This window comes from Rhizophagus irregularis, chromosome 5, assembly GCF_026210795.1.
Source record: "Rhizophagus irregularis chromosome 5, complete sequence".
Classification (NCBI taxonomy): Eukaryota; Fungi; Glomeromycota; class Glomeromycetes; order Glomerales; family Glomeraceae; genus Rhizophagus; species Rhizophagus irregularis.
The window spans coordinates 2,650,993-2,669,013 of record NC_089433.1 but is presented as its reverse complement, the minus strand read 5'-3'; the positions used below and the strand labels follow the sequence as shown (position 1 = coordinate 2,669,013).

At 30.2% G+C, this 18,021-nt stretch overlaps 9 protein-coding genes across 9 annotated transcripts; 4 read left to right on the top strand and 5 right to left on the bottom strand.

The window, feature by feature from the left end:
• Positions 1-164: 164 nt before the first annotated feature.
• Positions 165-3,424, bottom strand: OCT59_025112 (uncharacterized protein; the record flags this gene model as incomplete). Its single annotated transcript, XM_066136207.1, has 13 exons — positions 165-584; positions 647-836; positions 898-990; positions 1,053-1,265; positions 1,330-1,467; positions 1,533-1,667; positions 1,735-1,787; positions 1,873-2,022; positions 2,094-2,165; positions 2,248-2,379; positions 2,454-2,587; positions 2,691-2,735; positions 2,818-3,424. 13 exons carry the CDS (start codon positions 3,422-3,424, stop codon positions 375-377), a joined length of 2,172 nt encoding a protein of 723 aa, XP_065991871.1. The 3' UTR covers positions 165-374.
• A 118-nt stretch (positions 3,425-3,542) lies between these two features.
• Positions 3,543-5,869, top strand: OCT59_025111 (uncharacterized protein). The gene is made up of 3 exons (XM_066136200.1): positions 3,543-4,111; positions 4,178-5,377; positions 5,454-5,869. The coding sequence occupies exons 1-3, from the start codon at positions 3,550-3,552 to the stop codon at positions 5,522-5,524; spliced, it is 1,833 nt and encodes a 610-aa protein (XP_065991870.1). The 5' UTR covers positions 3,543-3,549; the 3' UTR covers positions 5,525-5,869.
• OCT59_025110 (uncharacterized protein) lies at positions 5,708-8,266 on the bottom strand. Its single transcript, XM_025310740.2, has 7 exons — positions 7,211-8,266; positions 6,992-7,134; positions 6,811-6,924; positions 6,606-6,751; positions 6,355-6,535; positions 6,088-6,266; positions 5,708-6,010 (listed from the first exon to the last, which is right to left on the bottom strand). The coding sequence occupies exons 1-7, from the start codon at positions 7,215-7,217 to the stop codon at positions 5,929-5,931; spliced, it is 852 nt and encodes a 283-aa protein (XP_025179273.1). The 5' UTR covers positions 7,218-8,266; the 3' UTR covers positions 5,708-5,928.
• A 743-nt stretch (positions 8,267-9,009) lies between these two features.
• OCT59_025109 (uncharacterized protein) lies at positions 9,010-9,781 on the top strand. The gene is made up of 4 exons (XM_025317017.2): positions 9,010-9,113; positions 9,220-9,242; positions 9,314-9,435; positions 9,524-9,781. Exons 1-4 carry the CDS (start codon positions 9,094-9,096, stop codon positions 9,656-9,658), a joined length of 300 nt encoding a protein of 99 aa, XP_025179274.1. The 5' UTR covers positions 9,010-9,093; the 3' UTR covers positions 9,659-9,781.
• On the bottom strand, positions 9,616-12,383 carry OCT59_025108 (uncharacterized protein). Its single transcript, XM_025317018.2, has 11 exons — positions 12,262-12,383; positions 11,992-12,187; positions 11,843-11,922; positions 11,546-11,770; positions 11,264-11,467; positions 10,859-11,179; positions 10,625-10,783; positions 10,444-10,551; positions 10,260-10,378; positions 10,061-10,192; positions 9,616-9,975 (listed from the first exon to the last, which is right to left on the bottom strand). Exons 1-11 carry the CDS (start codon positions 12,349-12,351, stop codon positions 9,876-9,878), a joined length of 1,734 nt encoding a protein of 577 aa, XP_025179275.1. The 5' UTR covers positions 12,352-12,383; the 3' UTR covers positions 9,616-9,875.
• Positions 12,384-12,499: 116 nt separating this feature from the next.
• On the top strand, positions 12,500-13,156 carry OCT59_025107 (uncharacterized protein). Its single transcript, XM_066136179.1, has 3 exons — positions 12,500-12,583; positions 12,657-12,853; positions 12,917-13,156. The coding sequence occupies exons 1-3, from the start codon at positions 12,505-12,507 to the stop codon at positions 13,061-13,063; spliced, it is 423 nt and encodes a 140-aa protein (XP_065991869.1). The 5' UTR covers positions 12,500-12,504; the 3' UTR covers positions 13,064-13,156.
• On the bottom strand, positions 13,039-14,899 carry OCT59_025106 (uncharacterized protein; the record flags this gene model as incomplete). The annotated part of the gene is made up of 10 exons (XM_066136172.1): positions 13,039-13,239; positions 13,307-13,477; positions 13,549-13,572; positions 13,649-13,704; positions 13,777-13,874; positions 13,950-14,261; positions 14,345-14,405; positions 14,477-14,616; positions 14,677-14,798; positions 14,860-14,899. 10 exons carry the CDS (start codon positions 14,897-14,899, stop codon positions 13,127-13,129), a joined length of 1,137 nt encoding a protein of 378 aa, XP_065991868.1. The 3' UTR covers positions 13,039-13,126.
• Positions 14,900-15,002: 103 nt separating this feature from the next.
• On the top strand, positions 15,003-16,523 carry OCT59_025105 (uncharacterized protein; the record flags this gene model as incomplete). Its single annotated transcript, XM_066136168.1, has 6 exons — positions 15,003-15,119; positions 15,184-15,267; positions 15,340-15,450; positions 15,520-15,855; positions 15,925-15,976; positions 16,055-16,523. 6 exons carry the CDS (start codon positions 15,003-15,005, stop codon positions 16,462-16,464), a joined length of 1,110 nt encoding a protein of 369 aa, XP_065991867.1. The 3' UTR covers positions 16,465-16,523.
• Positions 16,515-17,888, bottom strand: OCT59_025104 (uncharacterized protein). Its single transcript, XM_025309268.2, has 3 exons — positions 17,671-17,888; positions 17,428-17,572; positions 16,515-17,344 (listed from the first exon to the last, which is right to left on the bottom strand). The coding sequence occupies exons 1-3, from the start codon at positions 17,759-17,761 to the stop codon at positions 16,684-16,686; spliced, it is 897 nt and encodes a 298-aa protein (XP_025179278.2). The 5' UTR covers positions 17,762-17,888; the 3' UTR covers positions 16,515-16,683.
• Between the last annotated feature and the right edge of the window lie 133 nt (positions 17,889-18,021).

Here is an 18,021-nt window from a genome sequence, read left to right as displayed (position 1 = left end):
CTCTCTTAACGATACCGGTTAAATAATGTATAATTAAGAGAGATATTTTATCCCAAAAATAATCAGATAGATAGTAAATAGGTTTTGATTCATAAATCTTACACGCTACAGACAATGTGATGTATTTCGCTGCTAAAGTATAAAAAATTTTCTTGTGCTGCGCTGGGAATGTTCTTCGATATTTGTAATTTCTTTATTTTGTTACAATTTGTCTTCCGAAAAATATAAATTGATCCATGCGATAACTCGTAACACGCGTAATAAAGATGAACGAGTGAAAATTGTTAAAAATGAAGGATAAGTTAATTGTTTCAAGCTATTCACAACAATCAAAAATTGAATTATTCATAAAAATAAGGGTGCGTTCTAATGATTTATTTTCCTATATCATTAATAATTTCTAATGAAGTTAAAATGAATATTTTCCATTGTTCTGAATAACTATCATTCTTTTCATTACTAATTTTTGTTTCCGAAGTAAGTTCGTGATTCTCATTTTCCTCTTTTTTATTTAATTCAGAAGAGGAATTAAATAAGTTTTCAATAGTTTGTGAGTTTGATATACTTGTTGGTTTATAAATCAACTAAAAAAGAACAAAAGTTAATAAATTTTTATAAAATGATAGAAGTTGATTAAATACTTTACCTTAATCTCTGGCCTGACAATACTTGTTTCTAGTTCTGAAATCTTGCTTATTGTGAGAGTAAATCCATTATGATCATAATAACTAGTTGTATATAACTTCATACGTTCAAGATTATACGGAACCTTTATTTTTTCTCCTTTACTATTGAGACTGAATACATATTCTTTAGGACATAGAATATCTCGAGCACTATAATAACAATTTAAGGATTAATGATATATACCTCGCATCATTGTTATGTTAGAAATACCTTTTATATAAACATTCTTTTATAAAATCATTCGTGTTCAGTGAGTCATCGACTGATTCTTTAATCATTGCAGACAATCGTAAATCTGTTGGACTATAAATAACGTTAAAATCAAATAATTAGCAGCGAAATGTCATTATCTTCAACAGTCTTACCAATCCATCAATAGTAGATCGGCTAATAACCGTTCTTTACACAAAGTCGCTTCTTTAAATTTAAATGCAAAATCATTAACCTCTAGCAATATACTTAATCTTTCGTAAGATGAATAAGAATTTGATTTTAACGGAATATAATCAAATTGAACAAATTCTTGAAATTTAATTATAGGCATCTTCAAAGAATTCAAGAAATTTGAATTCGGGTAGCTGAATATTAAACAATTAATTAATAACAATTGTGTTATGAATTGAGACATGACATAGTAATCACCTAGGAAGGAAGGTTCTTAAATGACTATTTTCTTTGATCCACTCTTCAAGCATTTTATAAGAGAAATTGTCAGATAATGGGGGAACAAATAAATTTTTTTCGACATTTTTCTCGTCATGAAAAATATTATATCCAAATCTAATGAAAATTCGTTAAAATTTATAAAAAGCATATTATATAAAAACACGTGTTGTAAATCTTACACGGAACAAATTTCAAATTTCGATTTAGCTGGTTGGCTCTCTTTTAAAAAATCGAACAGAAAAATGCCGAGTTTGTTCAAGTTTGTTAAATTGTTTTGTATATTAAGAAACCGTGAAGAAGTCCCCTCCGAGAAACTAGATTCAGAAATATAATATATAAACGCAACATAATGGAAATAATTAAATTGATAGACATAGTTACCTTTTGCTTTCGTATAAAATATGTAAGCGATCACTTAAAGTTGACTCATTGGCCTATCAAAAATTAGAACTACCACTAAGATTACTATAATGACATGTTATGATTTAAATAGGATAGATCCGTATTTCAAGCACGCACCACTTTTGGACCAACTCTACCAACTCGATGCCAATTAAGGTATCGGTTATATAAAGACATGGTCTCGGAATCGTGAATAGGGAAAAAACTGTATTCATTAAAATTCGCTGTGTCGTTACACAAGAGCAAATCTGTTTCATTTTGATCAGGCTTGAAAAATATTATAAAATATTTATTAGATAATTTACCCATACAATATTAATTAAAGTGATGAGTTTTACCTGGTGCCAAGCAAAATTAAGTAATCTTGATGCTTCCTTGATATTTTGTTGCAATGGTCCTGAAATAATCAACTGTATAGCAATTTGATGCGGAAATAACAGAATTTATAAGAACTTCAAGAAATAAAAGATGTTATAATTTGAAACAAAGTACCTGTTTGTTTGTATCAACCTCGATAAATATTCTCAATGACATGCAGATATCTTGCACAAACGGAATCTCTTGCAAACTCTTATTATTATTTTTAATGTGAGAAGGTAATTCCATAGTAACGGACTGATAAGACTTATAAAGACAATAAAAATCAAAATTAGCTATGGTAAATATAACAATAAAAATAATTGCCTTACAATAAATACCGTAACTCTTTTGATCATATCTTTGGCTTTTTCAATATCTTGCGGAGAACCAGCAATTGTGTATGATAAATTTTTTAAGTCAATTTTAATTTTAACATTGGATTGACTTTCTAATTCCCGTAAAGTTTTCCCATCTTGAAATCAAAATATTAAATGACGGCAGTGTAAAAATCGATTCCAACAATTTAGAAAGATATCAAAATAAAGATTATTCTAAAGTAAATACATAAGATCAACCTGGTCCAAGCATGAAAAATAAATCAATTGGCTTAGCTTGTATATCTAAATATGTTATAAAAGATATAAGGATATAATAAGTTAATTACGACAAAGAAAAAATATTCCACTTTTGAGAATCACTAACATTGTTCCTCAACTTTTATTTCAACTTTCCAAACTTCGGAAATTAATTTTTCAATTAACTTAACTTTCTTTAGTTTATAATCTAAATCTCGCTTTTTAAGGAATGCTTTGAGTTGTGATACGATAAAAGCTTTATCTATTTTATTTACCAATTCCCGAAATTCAATGCTTGTTAGAAATTCTTTTACAGGTTTATACGATTCGATAATATCGTCAATGTTTTCAATAGCGGTTAGAGGTTTTAATGAGAACTTCTCGGATAAATTTTTACTTTGACATAAATCTTGGAGTAAATTGTTAGACATTTCATTTACTTTTTCTGTTGATAATAAAGATACTTTTTTCTTTCGAAGTTTTTTCTCTTTATTTTCTGTTTCGGAAGTTCTCGCTTTTTGTTTTGGACTCTTATTAGATTTTTTAGGTTTTTTGCCTTTTTTTGAAACATTATCTGATAATTCTGAAAAACTCTCTACAATACTAGTTGAAGCATAATTTTGAAACACTTGTAGCCGTGATACATTAAAACTTGTCCGAAAAGGACGATTAAGAGTTAAACCAAATCGTTGATTTATTATCAGATAATTTAAACATCGAGCTTGAGAATACATGATAGAGATAAAATTTTTCTAGATTGCAAAGTAGATTGCAGATCTGATATTATTGCAGATTTGATTTCCTATTTCGGTAATTATATAAATTTGTTTAAATTTTCTGTCGCGTTCTTATGTGAATAATGGCACGAGTTTCAAAGAAAAAAGAAATCGAATGTGGAGACAATAACGTTTCGACAGGACTGAAAACACGCAAAACACAAAAGCGTCTAAGCAGACAGGTTAACGAAACTAGAGTAAGACGACTATCTTCGTCATGTGGACATCAAAATTCCTTGAATCAGACAATAATATCTCGTTTCTTCCATCCTTTGGAAGTTGATACCAAGAAAATGCAGATAACTAGTTCGGTCGGAACAAGTCGCATGGGTAATTCGGATTTATCTTCCAAAAGAAAAATTGCTTTGCAAAAATACAAACCAAAGAAAAGTAAGGCAAGACAGTTGGAAGAAATTCAAAAATATAATAAAAAAATACCGATGTTTTTTAATTATATAAATCCTGAAAAAGCAAAAGAGGTTGAATCTAAAGATAACCGCGAAAAAACTCCAACAAAATCTATTCGTTCCTCGAGAAAAAGCAACGATGAATTATTGAGAAATCAACGTCAATTGACAGAGTTCTATAGTCTCATTGAACAGATTAGTGAACTCAGCCTTTCGAATAAATCTGAAATGTCGCAAAGTATGTATAATAATTTATTTTTGAAGTTTGGTGTGCATTAAAATAAAAATTAATAATGTATTATAGATAATGATAATAGCACGTTAATTCGAGAAGTTGATTCAAATAGTGAGGATGATGAAATATTTGAGGGTGCCAAGGAAATCAAAGAAGCGAATCGCGAAATTTCGGAAGCATCTAAACAAAAAAAAATTATCAACAGAAATAGTAATTCTATAAATTTCGATAATAATATAGATTGCGATTCCTCTTTAGTTACTTCCCGTTTTAATTTACAAGATTTGCCACATGATACTTTGTCTTATCATCTTTCGAACTTCTCTATCGAACCAAATGATTCTTTCATTACCATTTCTCCAAAAGTCGCGTCTAATACATCACATTTTGATTTGGAAGTTGGAAATACGCCTACTAAATCCCGAACGATATTTACAGATGCAGAGAATTTATTGGACACTATGCGGGACAGCAGTCCACAGCCTAATGATTCTTTGAACCTGAATGAGGAATCTTTACATAGTAACGAGCAAGTTGAGGAATTTCGATATAATAACTCGTCTATTAAAGAGCCTCAGGTTAAGAATTCTTCCTTAAATATCTTATCCTGTCACGTTGACGGATCTCATCGTAATAATGCGGCCAATGAAAATGAATATTTGAATAATCCACACCATAATGAAATGAGTATTATTGAAGAAGGAAACAAAAATGTAACAAACGAAATTTCCATTAAAGACAATATGATTATAGAAGGTGACCAAGAAAAGGATAAACTTAACGATTCTGTTGATAATATTGGAGATGATGCAGATAATTGTGAAATTTTTGGTGAGAACCTTCATATTAAAGTGTATCTAAAGAATAGAATACAGGACAATAACTCTTATTGTTATTCATGGGAAGACGAAATAATTAACTTTCACAAAGAAGAGCTCATTGAAAGAGAGGATCATGCGATGCAAGAAGTTAATACGAATAAAAAAACACCATCTATGGCTCAATTTGAAAATGAGAATCAAACAAAACAAAAAATTTATGCGAATGCAGAATTATTAAAAGGAAATATTCTTCAAGAAATTAACTTGAATAAAGATACCAATTGTATAATTGATGACGAGAATCTAATTGATTTTCATTGTTGTTCTCAATCTGAGAATAAGTGTGGGTTTCATCAAATTTACGATTTATTAGATAAAGAGAACTACAATCAAGACTCTATAAGCACTTTTGAATCATTTAACGATTCTATTTCAAAGGAGCTTAATGGTATATCTGATCAAGAGCAAGTTAGTACGCGTCAAGACCGACTACCACCAACTGATTATATTCATTCTTCTACCAGATTTTCGAAAGACGGGGTTTCGCCAGCACCATCACCACCATCTTTGCTCTCTCAAGCTACGCTCGCTATGATACCTCAATCAGTTTGGAATAAATTCCCTTCGTTTAACGTTTCTACTTTGGATTCTGAAGAATTTAACGATGATCTTTAATAATTAGCAGTTTTTTTTTATATAATGAAAGATCGATTGTTGTGATAAAAACATTTAATGTATAATTTAAAGCTCTTAGAAAGTTTAATACACAGAAAAAATATTGCAATTCACTAAATTTTCACAAGATTCATTTATTGATCTTATTTGGGACGTTAGATAGTATATTGTCTATTTACGCGTTATTATTATTTTTCATTAAATTTATTAGCTAGAAAGAATATCATGTTTTCAATAAAGAGTAGAATCTACTCAATGGATACTGAAAAAATTCCAAAGTTATGAACACTGTATTATACCGACAAATTTTAGCTCGTTACAATCTTAATATCCCGTTGTTTTCACATGATTATCGTCGCTCGTGACATAAAGTTGTCCGTCTCCAATCATATCTTCTATAGCAAACCTATTTTATATCATTGTCAACCCCTATGAGTTATTAATAATTTATAATATTAACATTATAAGAAATTGTTTATTCACCTAACGTTCTGATCAGAACCATATTGGAATGCGAGTTGTTGTGCAATTTCATCGACATTCGCTCCAATTTGAGTATTATTTTGCTTGCTTATGAGATCAAATATATCTTTATGTAATTGTTGATTACCATGGCCAGAAGAACTTCTTGATTGGTATTCGTACGTGGAGCTGGTTGATGTCTATAAATAAAATAGGTTTTAGTAAGGATATATTATGAAATAAATATTATTGGATGATCATAATACTTTTATGTAAATATTTTGTTACCATTTGATTATTCGATTGATTGTTCAATACTTTGGTCAAGTACAAATGTGCCCTAATAACATCAGCCATATGATAACTTATTTCATTATGATCAACTATAGGGTGTACAACATGTGCTGCAACGTGTTTTTTATTGCTAAACGATCTATAATTTCCAAAAAATTTGCCATAGGTATTGATACTACAATAAATAAATTCAAATTTAGTAAATTGATATCTTTTTTTTTAAAAAAAAATATTTTTAATCTTACGCGATATCAATTTTTTTATTGACATTAGTTTCTTCACTATCATCATGCCATACTTTTACATCGATGAATCCAGTACCATCATCCACCACATAATCAATGCCTTGATGTCGAGGTGTCTTTTCTTTAACAACTCCGACAATTTTGACCTAATAGCAAAGATTCATTAAATTTTGATCTATCGTAATCACAGTCGCTCAATACATACAACACGAAGCTCAAGCCCATCTATTAAGGTGGAATTATCGTTAACCGGAGTTGCCTCGTGTAATTGTTTGATAGTTACTGGCCTAAGATTATGGTTGTTACGACGTTCATTTCCCTAGTTTAGTGCAAACAATAATGTGAAGCACTATTTTGACAAAGTGGAAACTACTTATTTTATATACCTGTGAACCCTTGGAAAAGCTTGAACCTTCCTCAGATTTTATGAAACCACCGCCGCTAGTAACGTTACTATATTCGCCTGCACTGTACGCTCCACCGTAAGACTGTTCGGTTGAAGAGTACGTAGTATAGTTGTTGCTATATCCTTTAAGCGTGTAGTAACATTTAATGAAAGAAAAACGCGTCAAGAAAAAAGGAACAAAGGGAATGTTTTCCTGTACCTGACATTTTTGTAAATAAAACGCGTACTGCTTTTCTTAAGAGTTGACACTTATGTGAGATTGAATCACTCACGTGAGCCACACGACTTCCCAAAAATACTGACACGTTGAACTAATTTGCCGATCAAATCAAAAAATTTTTTTTCAGGAGTCCTTAAAATAGACCGGGGGTTCACTAGGCCGCAACTGTATTAATTACGTGACGATTACTCTGAAAAAACTGACCGGCTTATTTATATAGGGGTTTAGGATAAAGAACCTGGACACTACCTGGACCCCCGGTTGGATAAATTTAACACTAGAGAAATGGTAAACCGTTACGACGGTTACGTAGTTTCTCATTGGATCGCCTGCTAAAAAGATGATTTTTAGTACCATATGTCACCGAACCCTGATTCTTTACCTATTATTGCTCACCATCTTTATTCAATTTACCCAAATTCTGCTAGTTGTGAGTTTTAAGTCTACTTTGGTTTACACATAAACTTCGTGTACAGATTGCTTGAATCTATGTCTAAAATGATTACCGTATATTGCGGGCGGGTATCTTGCAAATTTCGGAGGTTTGGCCCTGTACTCCCCCCCTATTACGCGAATTTTTACTACTAATTGAAGGTGTTTAAAACTTATAAAATAATTAGGTATTGTTATACGTCACACCTACGATGTTTGTTGGATTATTTCTTTTTTGAGGGGTACTACTATACATGGGGGCAGTGTTGAGCAATTGGACAATTTTGGACAATTTTGGATAGTTTTGGACAGGTTTTGGACAATTTTCTTATATCCAAAACCTTTAAAGTTAAAAATTGTGTCCAAAGCTAATCACTGCATGGGCCCCGTGATATACGGTACTTACTAGCTTTGATAAGCTTCAATGTATAAAAAATGGTAAAAAGGCTTAAAGAAAGAGAAGACGAAGAGGAAAAGTTGCGTTCAATGATACAATAACATGAAAAAAAATTATTTCACACTATGCTTTATTTCGTATTGTTAGAAATTATACAAATACATAAAAACAATAAATAAATTCTATTCAGTACTTCTTTACAAAGAAATAAAGTTAATAAAATTAAAAAAGTGTAATGAAAAAAACTGATATAACTGATAAAATTTTTTCGATGCTCAATTAACGAAGTATATACTGAACTCAGCTAGGCAAGTAGACTCAATTGTGAAAGGAATTACCGTCAATGAACCTATCAAAGATTTTCCCATCAAATTTTTCACTATCAGTGACAGTGGAAAATATTCATCATAAGCATCCGCATTTCCGTAATGCGGGCCAAAAATCACGTGATAGTGAATTTTTGATGGTGTTACTGGGGAGGTTACCTTTCTATTATATTGCCAATAGTAAATCTGAATTACCTAATCTCTCAGTAGAATGATTTTAGTAACTATATAATGCTTTTATGATATTATTATTTAGCTTTAAAATCATAATTTCTATAAAATACATACTTTTTTTTACAAATTTACTTAGAGGTTTATATGCTATTTTTTGCTTTTCATATTTATTTTTGTAAAAATTGACTTTAATAAAAATTGATATTTAAAACCTCTAGTAAATTAACAGAAAATGCAAAAATATACAGTTTCTCCATATAGTCACTCTTTATATATTCACAACTTTATCTTTATAAGTACTCATTTTTTCAAAACAGATTTTTATTATATAAAATTACTTTTTTAAGAAACAGTGTGTTTTTAATTAATTCTTTGCAAGTTTTCACAATATAGTGATTCCGGGCTAGTACTACCTAATATATAGGTGGAGTATGGTAAAATTAGCGATGCAGATCATTTATAATTCTGTTATTCTCTGATAAAATAATTTTGGGAATACTGTTTTCTAATAAGAACAACTATAGTAAATTAAGATGGATTCTAATCTTAACATGTAAGATATTTTTTAGTAGAAATTAATTCTTTGATAATTTTTATTCATTCTTATTTTTTATATATATATATGTATATTATATATTTAATATATATGCATATTCAAGAACTCCTCTACAAAAAGAATTAAGTATATAAATTTCTTTACCCTATCAGTCTATCACAATTCAACATTGATAAACCGAATTTTATCTTTATTAGATGAATCAAGTCAAAAATTACGACAAGAATTATTTGGTAATTCAAATGACCAATTAACTAATGTGTCTCGTACTCTAACACAAACTTCTGATAGCTTATCCAAAATACAAAAATCAATCGAGGTCTGTACTTTAGAATATTTGTAAAATTTTTATGCATATATATTTAATAATTTATATTTGATTCGATTGTTTTTTTTAATTGTTAAAGGAAACGAGAGACAATATCAAGGTAATTGAACGAGATTTAAAATCTTTAAAAAATCTTACGTTTAAACTTGATCAAAGTTTTGTTCCCAATGTTAAAATTTCATCAGATCAATTCATTGAAGCAAAATATATTTAGCAAAGTTTTGTATTATAAAATATTTTGATTATTCCAGAAATTATACAGAAATAATCTCTTGATCTATTTAATATAAATAAAAAGATTGGTTATAATATATTAATTTAACAATAATAACATTATAAGCTTATCAAATAAATATTAAAATCATTCTACTTCATATCTTGTTAGATTTACATTATATATAATATACAAAAATTAATGTCTAAAGTCATATTTAATATCCATTACGAGGTTTACTAAATCGGGCAAGCCTAGCACCCGTACCACCACCCGAAGGAAACCTATAAAATGCATCTTGGATCTCATTCAAGTAGCTTATAAGTATCAAGTATTATAAATAGAAATTTAGTAAAAAATCAAACAAGTAATTTATAAAGGATGATAGTTCTTTAAACATACCTAACACTATTATGCACTGTAGTTCCACCTAATACAACACGAAAGCCGGCAGCTGATGCATTTATTTGAGCAATATGACGAGCTTCTTCATATGTAACACCACCCACCATAAATATAATAATGTCTTGTGGCCTATATTTTAAAAATATATATAGATTTATTCAAATGAATGTGATTTTCATCAAAATCAATACAATACCTGTCTTTAGTCGATCCTTCAATAAATGGATAACTAGTTTCTTTCAGTTTGCCTTTAACTAAAAGTTCAATTGTCTGCGAAAGATGTGGAGAATGTTGTGTATATACGTTCTCAACCCCCTATAATATTTTATGTCACGTGAGTAATATAACAAATATGGCAATCAATTTTTAATCATATCAACCTTCAATCCTTTAAAAACATTTTTCCCAAAGGATAATAAACTCTCATTGGAGAATAGATCATCTTGTCTTTGATCAGATCCAGCGAATTCCATTATTGACCCGATAAACTAGTTAAAAAATCAAAGATTTAAATGTTTAAATAATAAAATAATAAGTAATTAATTCAAAATTAATACATACGGAAATTTTGTCCTCGCTGACACCATTACGACGTAACAATTCAATTAACGAAATAACGTCATTATTTGGTGATTTTTCATACCGCAAAGAATATAATGAAACTAGTCGAATCTTACTATCTTCTGATATTTTAGGATTTGCTATAAGCTTTTGTAAATTCTGTAAATAAATTTATCCATCAATTATTAAATTCGAAGAATAAAAAAGAAAAAGAAAAATATATATATCGTGTACCTTTAAATCGCTACTGTGCTGCCCATAGCAAGCAAGACTCTGTTCCAATTCGCTGACTTCTAATAGAGTTTCCTTTTCCACGAGACGACTTAATTCGCTAACCAAAGCTACGTGTTTGCTCACATTACCGGATAATTTTCTGAATTCAGGGTACTCTTCTACAAATCTTTTCATGTCAGCGATTGATTCAATGTTTATGCTTGATTTAGTTTTTGCTTGATACTCCTCAACATATGACTTAATGTTAGCACCAAGATCACCAAGATTCAAATACATATTTTTTTTGTAAAATGGATCCTGATCTCTGGAAAGAACAATTTCCTTTCGGAGAAAAAAAGTTCTATTTAGTCTTTGAAAATAAACAAACAAAAAAGCAAAAGAAAATTTTCTAACATACATACAAACCTTCAACTCTGGGCGTATATCAGGGACATCAGATAAATCCACACGACCGTTATGAATACCAAGTAATTCATGAACCATTGCTTGATAAGTCCATTGTGACAACAAAGGTGTGACTGGATCGTTTCGACGATCTAATATAAGTAATATTGGCGGAGTATCCGTCGGACGGAAGACAAATAACTCTCCTTCTTTTTGAATACTATACTATAAATAAAAAAGGTGTTGAAGGTTTAGAAAGTTATATAAATTCGCGTAAGTTTAAAGTTTAGATATATGACATACGTGAACTTCTTCTGCAAGTGCTTTTGCCATAACACTCATCTTCTCGTAACGTATCAAAGGTTTCTTCTTTAAGGAAAGTAAAACAGCAAGTACACCTTCAATAACGCGCTGAAATGTTTTACTCTCCCACGTGTTTTGTGAATCACCATAAAGCCTATATTGTGGCAAAGAAAGATTCAAAGAGTAGAAATCAGGATTAATCGCACAATAATCTGCGAAATATTCCTAAACGAATAAGCAAAAAAAAAAGCTAATGTTAGCAATTGAATAGTGAATAACGAACTAATATGTTCATACCTGAACTTCACGAACAACTTCGTGTTCATCTACTTCAGCCAATCTTTCGATTGATGATTTGCTCAATGTGTTACTAAAATCTGAGAATAAAAATAATAAATTCATAATCTGTCAAATAGATGAATATTTTAAATCGATATTAAACTTACATAAATAATAATCTCCATATCTGGGATCTCTAAGTTCTTCGACCAACATCTGTATGGTCTCACTAGTAGGTCTTATAAAACAAATGCATTTAAGGTGCCGCATCCTATCGCGATTTTTATTATCGATTCGATCGACCAGATATGTCTCGTGTGATAAGAGGCTAGATTGGGTCATTACGTTCGAAATAATCGGAGTCTATTAAGACATTGGGTCTATTAATTATAGGTTTTATAGGCTGAGATAACAAATAATGCTTAATGAACACCAACCGTCTCGGAATCAAGAAGTAACACTTTCATGCCTGTTACTTCATTGACCATCTTATTAATGTAATTCTGCACTGACTTTACGATGTCCATTTGGTCACTTAATCAGTTAAAAATTTTGAGACCAAAAGTTAGAACCAATTTAGTGATCGGAAAAATCAACTTTCAAATTTGTGTAACATATCTAAATCAGCCTCCCGCATTTTTGAATAACTGTATACTGCTCGTCTCGTACAGAAGCAAAAAATGTTGATTTCCCGTTTCATTCCCATAAGTTTCACTCGTTTTATTCATTCAAAGTCAAACAAAAATTCACCTAAATACAGTAATTTTATATTTCAAATTATTCATTATCCTTTTGTCTGAATTCATCGATTAATTTGTAAACTAATTAGTAGTGAAATCGGCTTCGGAGATTAAACAAAATTCTGCACTAAATCAACTACAACCTGTACAACAGCAGCTAATAAAATATGTTCAATATCCTTATTTCGTCTCTCGAACTCGAATGAAAGAATTGCCAGTTTATGTAGACATTAAAAACGGCAGAACGCGTGTACTGACAGAAATAGGCAGAATTGAAGGGGATAGCGAAGTAAATTCAAATTTTCAGTTTTTTTAACGAAATAAACCTATTACTAACATATTCGTCAACTAGGCTCTCTGCGACGACATACGAAAAGAACTTTTTTATTATTCCCGAGAGAAAAATTTCATTAACGTTAATCATACAAATAATCATGTAATTATTAAAGGACGACACGGCTTGATAGTTAAGGAATGGTTGGCAAAAAAAGGATTTTAATGATTTCTGCTCAAACGCAACAGATAAAGGTTGCATAATTTATCTTAATATTAAATAACTATATCAGTGCTTGATTTTTCTCTTTTTCGGTTTAATTTCTTTCATATTTTCCCAAATGTTTTCTTCTTCTGAATCATATTTTTCGGCATCTTGTTTGCTTTCTCCTATGATTTTGTCTATTGAAAAATAGATGATATGAGAACAGATAAGTCTAAGTCTAGAAAAATATGTGTCAGATTTTACCTTCAGACTCATCAACTATCACACAAGTGAGCCGTTGTTTTAAGTATACTTTATTTACAAGTTTACGCGAGGCTCCAATTTCATGTATACGTAAAAATCGGTCCATTGAGACTGAGGTCAATAACGATGGTCCATTTGCAACCGCTAAGTTAGTCACTGAACCGGCAAACCCTATAATAAATATAATAAGTAATATATAGTACTAGTGTAATGAGTGTAATGTAAAATTCTAAATTTCTTACCCTTAAACTGGCCTAATATTTTGCCTACAAATAAATATCACGATTAATTTCAAATATCATTTAACGTAGAATGGTAGAATGGTGAAATGATAAGTAATACCTGTTCTCACGTCCACCGAGAAAACATTACCGATTGTATCTGTGAAAAATATTTCGCTTTAAAATTGTTAATAAACGCAGCAATAAAAAAAATTAAGAAATTAAGAAATTAAGAAATTAAGTCCATACTTTGAATTGCGACCAATAATTAATGATACAACTGGATTATTCCCAATATTATAATCAGATACTGGTCGACGCTTGGCTTTTGTGTCATATATTCGAATCTATACAAATGAAAATTTTGAATAAAATAAAAAAAATTTAAATCTTTTTATCACAATAAAGTAGTTTTCTTTTACTTGATGATATTTAGTGCCAACCACAAGTTTCGTTGTTTCTTGCTCACTAAGAAATTGTAAATCGGTAATCCAAACTGGAACGCGTAAATCCAAAAAATCATGGCTCACGTTTTTAGACATCCAAACCAACCCTGCCTTTTGCTCTTTTTTTTGAGTTTTAATAAAACAAATCCCTTCTTTGTAGGAATTTACATCCCATAATGATAATTCTCGTTCCTTGCCTCCGCAAGCAAATATATGATGTTCCTTCGGATGTACTCTTAAACGGCACAAGTCTGGTGCAAGCGTAAGGGTTGTTTCTATTGTAGATAACTAATTAAATCAATTAAAAACACGCGTACGTTTTTTCATAAGCTTATTATTGCACAATTGGTGTACAAAAAATTCATTCATACATTATCTTCTAAAATGGATTGATATCGGACAATACCCTTATCAGTACATGTTACTAATATGCTAAATGTTAAATTAAATACTTTAGTCAGGTAATTTATCATTAGGTATAGGTTTACTTAAAAAAACCCTGCCTGTCATTCGCAAATAAACCCACGAATCGCGCACTTGACTTATGTTCGCCAGTAACCTGAGCTTCAAAAAATTCTTGGCTTATTTTACCATCGTTTGTATCAAGAATATCGATTTGTCCATTTTTTCGTGCAACTATTAACTAATTAAAAAATAATCAAAAAATAGTTATTTTTAAATAATTATTTAATTACCTCAATACCTTCTTTTTTTCTAAAGCAGTTGTATAACACATTAATTGTATGCTTTTACTTCTGTCGATTTTTCCCCATGTTTTAACAATGGGCGAGGATGCATAATCTGAATTTTCTGAAAATGTAATTGCTAAAAAAAGCATTAATTGGTAAATTAATTGTGCTTAAATTAGAATAAATCAATATCTTACATTTAACGAGTCCGGTCTCGTCTCCAGTAAATATCTTCATACTAGTCAATTTGGACTTTTTTTTTTGATCAGCTCATCATCTATTTCTTAAATTTTTTTGATTCCACGTGACCGTAAATTAAGCTTTTAAATTTCAAAAAGGAATGTCAAATATAAACATTAGTGGCTTAATTGACGACGCTGTCCCTTTTCCTCAGGGTAATTTTGTTCAAGCAGTACGAACCTCATGTCATGCCTGTCGAGAACGAAGTCGCATTTTGGTAATGTATTATGTTCATTTAATAAAAAACGACGACTATAAAATATTAAATAATTATTTGATAGATAAATGAGGATGCGATAAGAGATTTTATTCAAAATATCGACATTAGCCATTTTCAAAAACTTTCAAAGAGCGATGGATTACAGGTAAAATTAATTCACCATTTTATTCTAGTATTGGCGAACGTTTGAGCTTGATGAAAAACATAAAATTATTAGATGCCGCTAAAATTCGATACTTTAGAGCAAGAACTAAACATTATTGGATTAATTGGTTTATTGAATTTTGGAAGCGGATTTCGTAAAGAATTGCATGAAGAATGTGGCAGGGTAATACTCATAGAACTCACTAATATCATTCGGATTTCTTTTGAAAGGCTAATATTTTGTCTATAATAGGGTGCTTTTAATACGATCCGTTATGGAGTTATGTCCATTCATATCACATCATCTCCATTATCTGCACACGCATTACGTTCATTGACACTTTCTGAAGTATCTTCCTTCTTTCAGATACCATTGCAAGTCGAAATTGTCCATCCGACAATCGAAGCAATCAAGGTTTCTGAGCCTTCAAAATCACGAGCTTTAGTGGAATTAATCACATGGACTTTAAATGACACAGGAAGAATACTGGAAGAAAACGGGTACAAAAATTTTGCAGCTTTCATATTGGAAGCTGCTAAACCTGAGAAACCAAATGAAAAGTCTAAAGCCTCTAGATTTGTAGAGAAGGTTTGTGATTTATGTGAAATATGGCCTTTTATTTGATATTTAGGCGTACGACTGATTTGATTCTTTTAGTTAGTTCGAGCTTTTCCAGCTTTTCGAGACATAACAAAAGTCGATGGAGAACGTAAGATTATAAGTTATTGTTTTTTTTTTCCTAATTTGATGAATTAATTTATATTACGTGTTAATTACGTGATCATAGCGGTGTACATATTTAAAAAAGCACAACTCCTCGCCGCTAATCTCTATCGCCATTTCCATTCAAATGTTAATTCCCAAACGACTAATTTTGACTTTTCTGACATATCTGATCTTACTCTATGTGCTGATAATATTATACCGACTATGCTAAATCATTTTAACGTAATTAATTTAACATCATCACTTAAAAAATATTTTGATGATGGGAAAGAAATCACAAATATACAAGATGCATCTCGTTTACGTGCTGCTGCCGTTGACGCTTGTGAAATCATTGTATCACGAGCCAAAGAATTAGGGAGGAATGAAATTAATTTAATGGATTTGAACGAATATATTTGGAGATTAGGAAAAGAAGAGAATTATAGAAAATTAGAAAGATTTGCCTTTCGGAATACTCTATTCTTGTAACATTCTACCGTATTTTGTAAGTGTCACGAAAAAAATAAAATCATAGAACCTGCTGCATCAAATCGTGTTTATATAATTATATTTATTAAAATTATTAGCAGAATCTATTTTTAATAAAGTAACCCACAAAAAAAAGTTATTCTAAATTAATTCAAGGTAAAACATAAATTAATGTCGGTAATTAAATCTAGAATTAGTAATCTATCAAAAATAAATGATCTAAGATTTCAGTTTACTGTTTTGCCTTTTATTCCCGCCTCTACGTCTTCTTGTCTTATTCCTAAGATTATCAACAACCTCATTTCGATCATCATCGCTGCTGAATCCCTCTTTTTCATATTCAGAGTTTACTAAAGAATTAGTTTTTTTCACAGAAAATTGTTTTTTAATATTGTTATAAAACCATCCGGGCAACACAAAAACAATTACATCAGTGATTTTTGGTCGAACAACTGTTTCTTCATCTAATACATATTCTCCCCCGTCATCAGCCAAGAAAAAAACATGATCACCTTCGACCATAAATGATAAATCGTTTACGAAGACGCGTTTTTTCGTTTGTTGCTTTTTCATTCTTTTGCCCCAAGCAATTTCTCTCGATTCTTTTATATAATGTCGGATTCTATTTTTTTCTTGAAAGTAATTGATCCACAATATAATATAGTGTAAAAATGATATCAACACTAATAATCCTATTAAAACAGTTCCTAATCCGGGTCTATATCGACTATAATAATATCCAGTGCCACGCCATTTTGGCACTCCATTTTTTAAAAAGAAATCATACCGTTTTCTTTCTTCTGGATTACGTAAAATTGTTTTAATTCTGCCTAATCGAGCAAATTTTTCTTTACTTTTAGCATCAGGATTTTTATCAGGACTAAAATAAAGAGAAGAAATATTAATTAACAAAAGTGTAATTTATCCGTATTATGTATAATGTTTATCGGAAATCCAACTTACTGTACTGCAAGTGATAATTTTCTATATGCTCTATTAATATCTTCTTCTGTAGCTGTAGGTTCTAAACCAAGCCAAGAATAAAAATTTACATCATTTCCTTCAGAAGCCTCTAAATCGTCTACAAGTGTAAATATTTCATGGTCCTCTAAAAATATCAAATATGTGAATCGCATTAATAAACATTGAAAGGGTATTGGTTTACCAACTATAACCATGACACAAACCTTATCAAAAGGTACATACCATTGTCCCAGGCTTTTACATATGGTGAGAGCACTAGGATCAAAAGGAAAACGAAAAAACCAAAAGTAATAAAACGATTCTTTGAAGACATATTTCAGAGAATCGTTGTTTGAAAGGAACGTATGCTTATATTGACTGTAAAGAAAAAAAAATTCTAATTTGTTTACTTGTTTTTTCTTCGTTGACGACTTTTGATTTGATGAAGCAAATTTGGTGATACAATATGTATGTATTTCTGCAGAAGTACTTTTATGTTAAGTTACATGATAATCTCTTATTATAAATTCAAATTTATTGATCATCTGTAAATCGGCTTTAAAAAATTCTTTGGTATATTGTAAGTTTGATTTC

Bases quoted from the DNA above. Each gene is read 5' to 3' on its own strand.
- OCT59_025107 (XM_066136179.1), top strand. From the start codon at position 12,505: ATGTTGATTTCCCGTTTCATTCCCATAAGTTTCACTCGTTTTATTCAT. The intron at 12,584-12,656 runs GTAATTTTATAT...ACTAATTAGTAG, and splicing joins CAAAAATTCACCTAAATACA to TGAAATCGGCTTCGGAGATT. The intron at 12,854-12,916 runs GTAAATTCAAAT...TTCGTCAACTAG, and splicing joins GAATTGAAGGGGATAGCGAA to GCTCTCTGCGACGACATACG.
- OCT59_025110 (XM_025310740.2), bottom strand. The intron at 6,536-6,605 runs GTAAGATTAAAA...TATTTATTGTAG, and splicing joins AATAAAAAAATTGATATCGC to TATCAATACCTATGGCAAAT. The intron at 6,011-6,087 runs GTGAATAAACAA...GATATAAAATAG, and splicing joins GGTTCTGATCAGAACGTTAG to GTTTGCTATAGAAGATATGA.
- OCT59_025109 (XM_025317017.2), top strand. From the start codon at position 9,094: ATGGATTCTAATCTTAACAT. The intron at 9,114-9,219 runs GTAAGATATTTT...TGCATATTCAAG, and splicing joins ATGGATTCTAATCTTAACAT to AACTCCTCTACAAAAAGAAT. The intron at 9,436-9,523 runs GTCTGTACTTTA...TAATTGTTAAAG, and splicing joins AAATACAAAAATCAATCGAG to GAAACGAGAGACAATATCAA.
- OCT59_025108 (XM_025317018.2), bottom strand. From the start codon at position 12,351: ATGGACATCGTAAAGTCAGTGCAGAATTACATTAATAAGATGGTCAAT. The intron at 12,188-12,261 runs GTTGGTGTTCAT...ATGTCTTAATAG, and splicing joins TACTTCTTGATTCCGAGACG to ACTCCGATTATTTCGAACGT. The intron at 11,468-11,545 runs GTATGTCATATA...TTTTATTTATAG, and splicing joins CACTTGCAGAAGAAGTTCAC to TATAGTATTCAAAAAGAAGG.
- OCT59_025104 (XM_025309268.2), bottom strand. From the start codon at position 17,761: ATGTCTTCAAAGAATCGTTTTATTACTTTTGGTTTTTTCGTTTTCCTT. The intron at 17,573-17,670 runs GTATGTACCTTT...TGATATTTTTAG, and splicing joins TGTAAAAGCCTGGGACAATG to AGGACCATGAAATATTTACA. The intron at 17,345-17,427 runs GTAAGTTGGATT...TCTTTATTTTAG, and splicing joins AAATTATCACTTGCAGTACA to TCCTGATAAAAATCCTGATG.
- OCT59_025111 (XM_066136200.1), top strand. From the start codon at position 3,550: ATGGCACGAGTTTCAAAGAAAAAAGAAATCGAATGTGGAGACAATAAC. The intron at 4,112-4,177 runs GTATGTATAATA...AATGTATTATAG, and splicing joins TAAATCTGAAATGTCGCAAA to ATAATGATAATAGCACGTTA. The intron at 5,378-5,453 runs GTATATCTGATC...TTCTTCTACCAG, and splicing joins TATTTCAAAGGAGCTTAATG to ATTTTCGAAAGACGGGGTTT.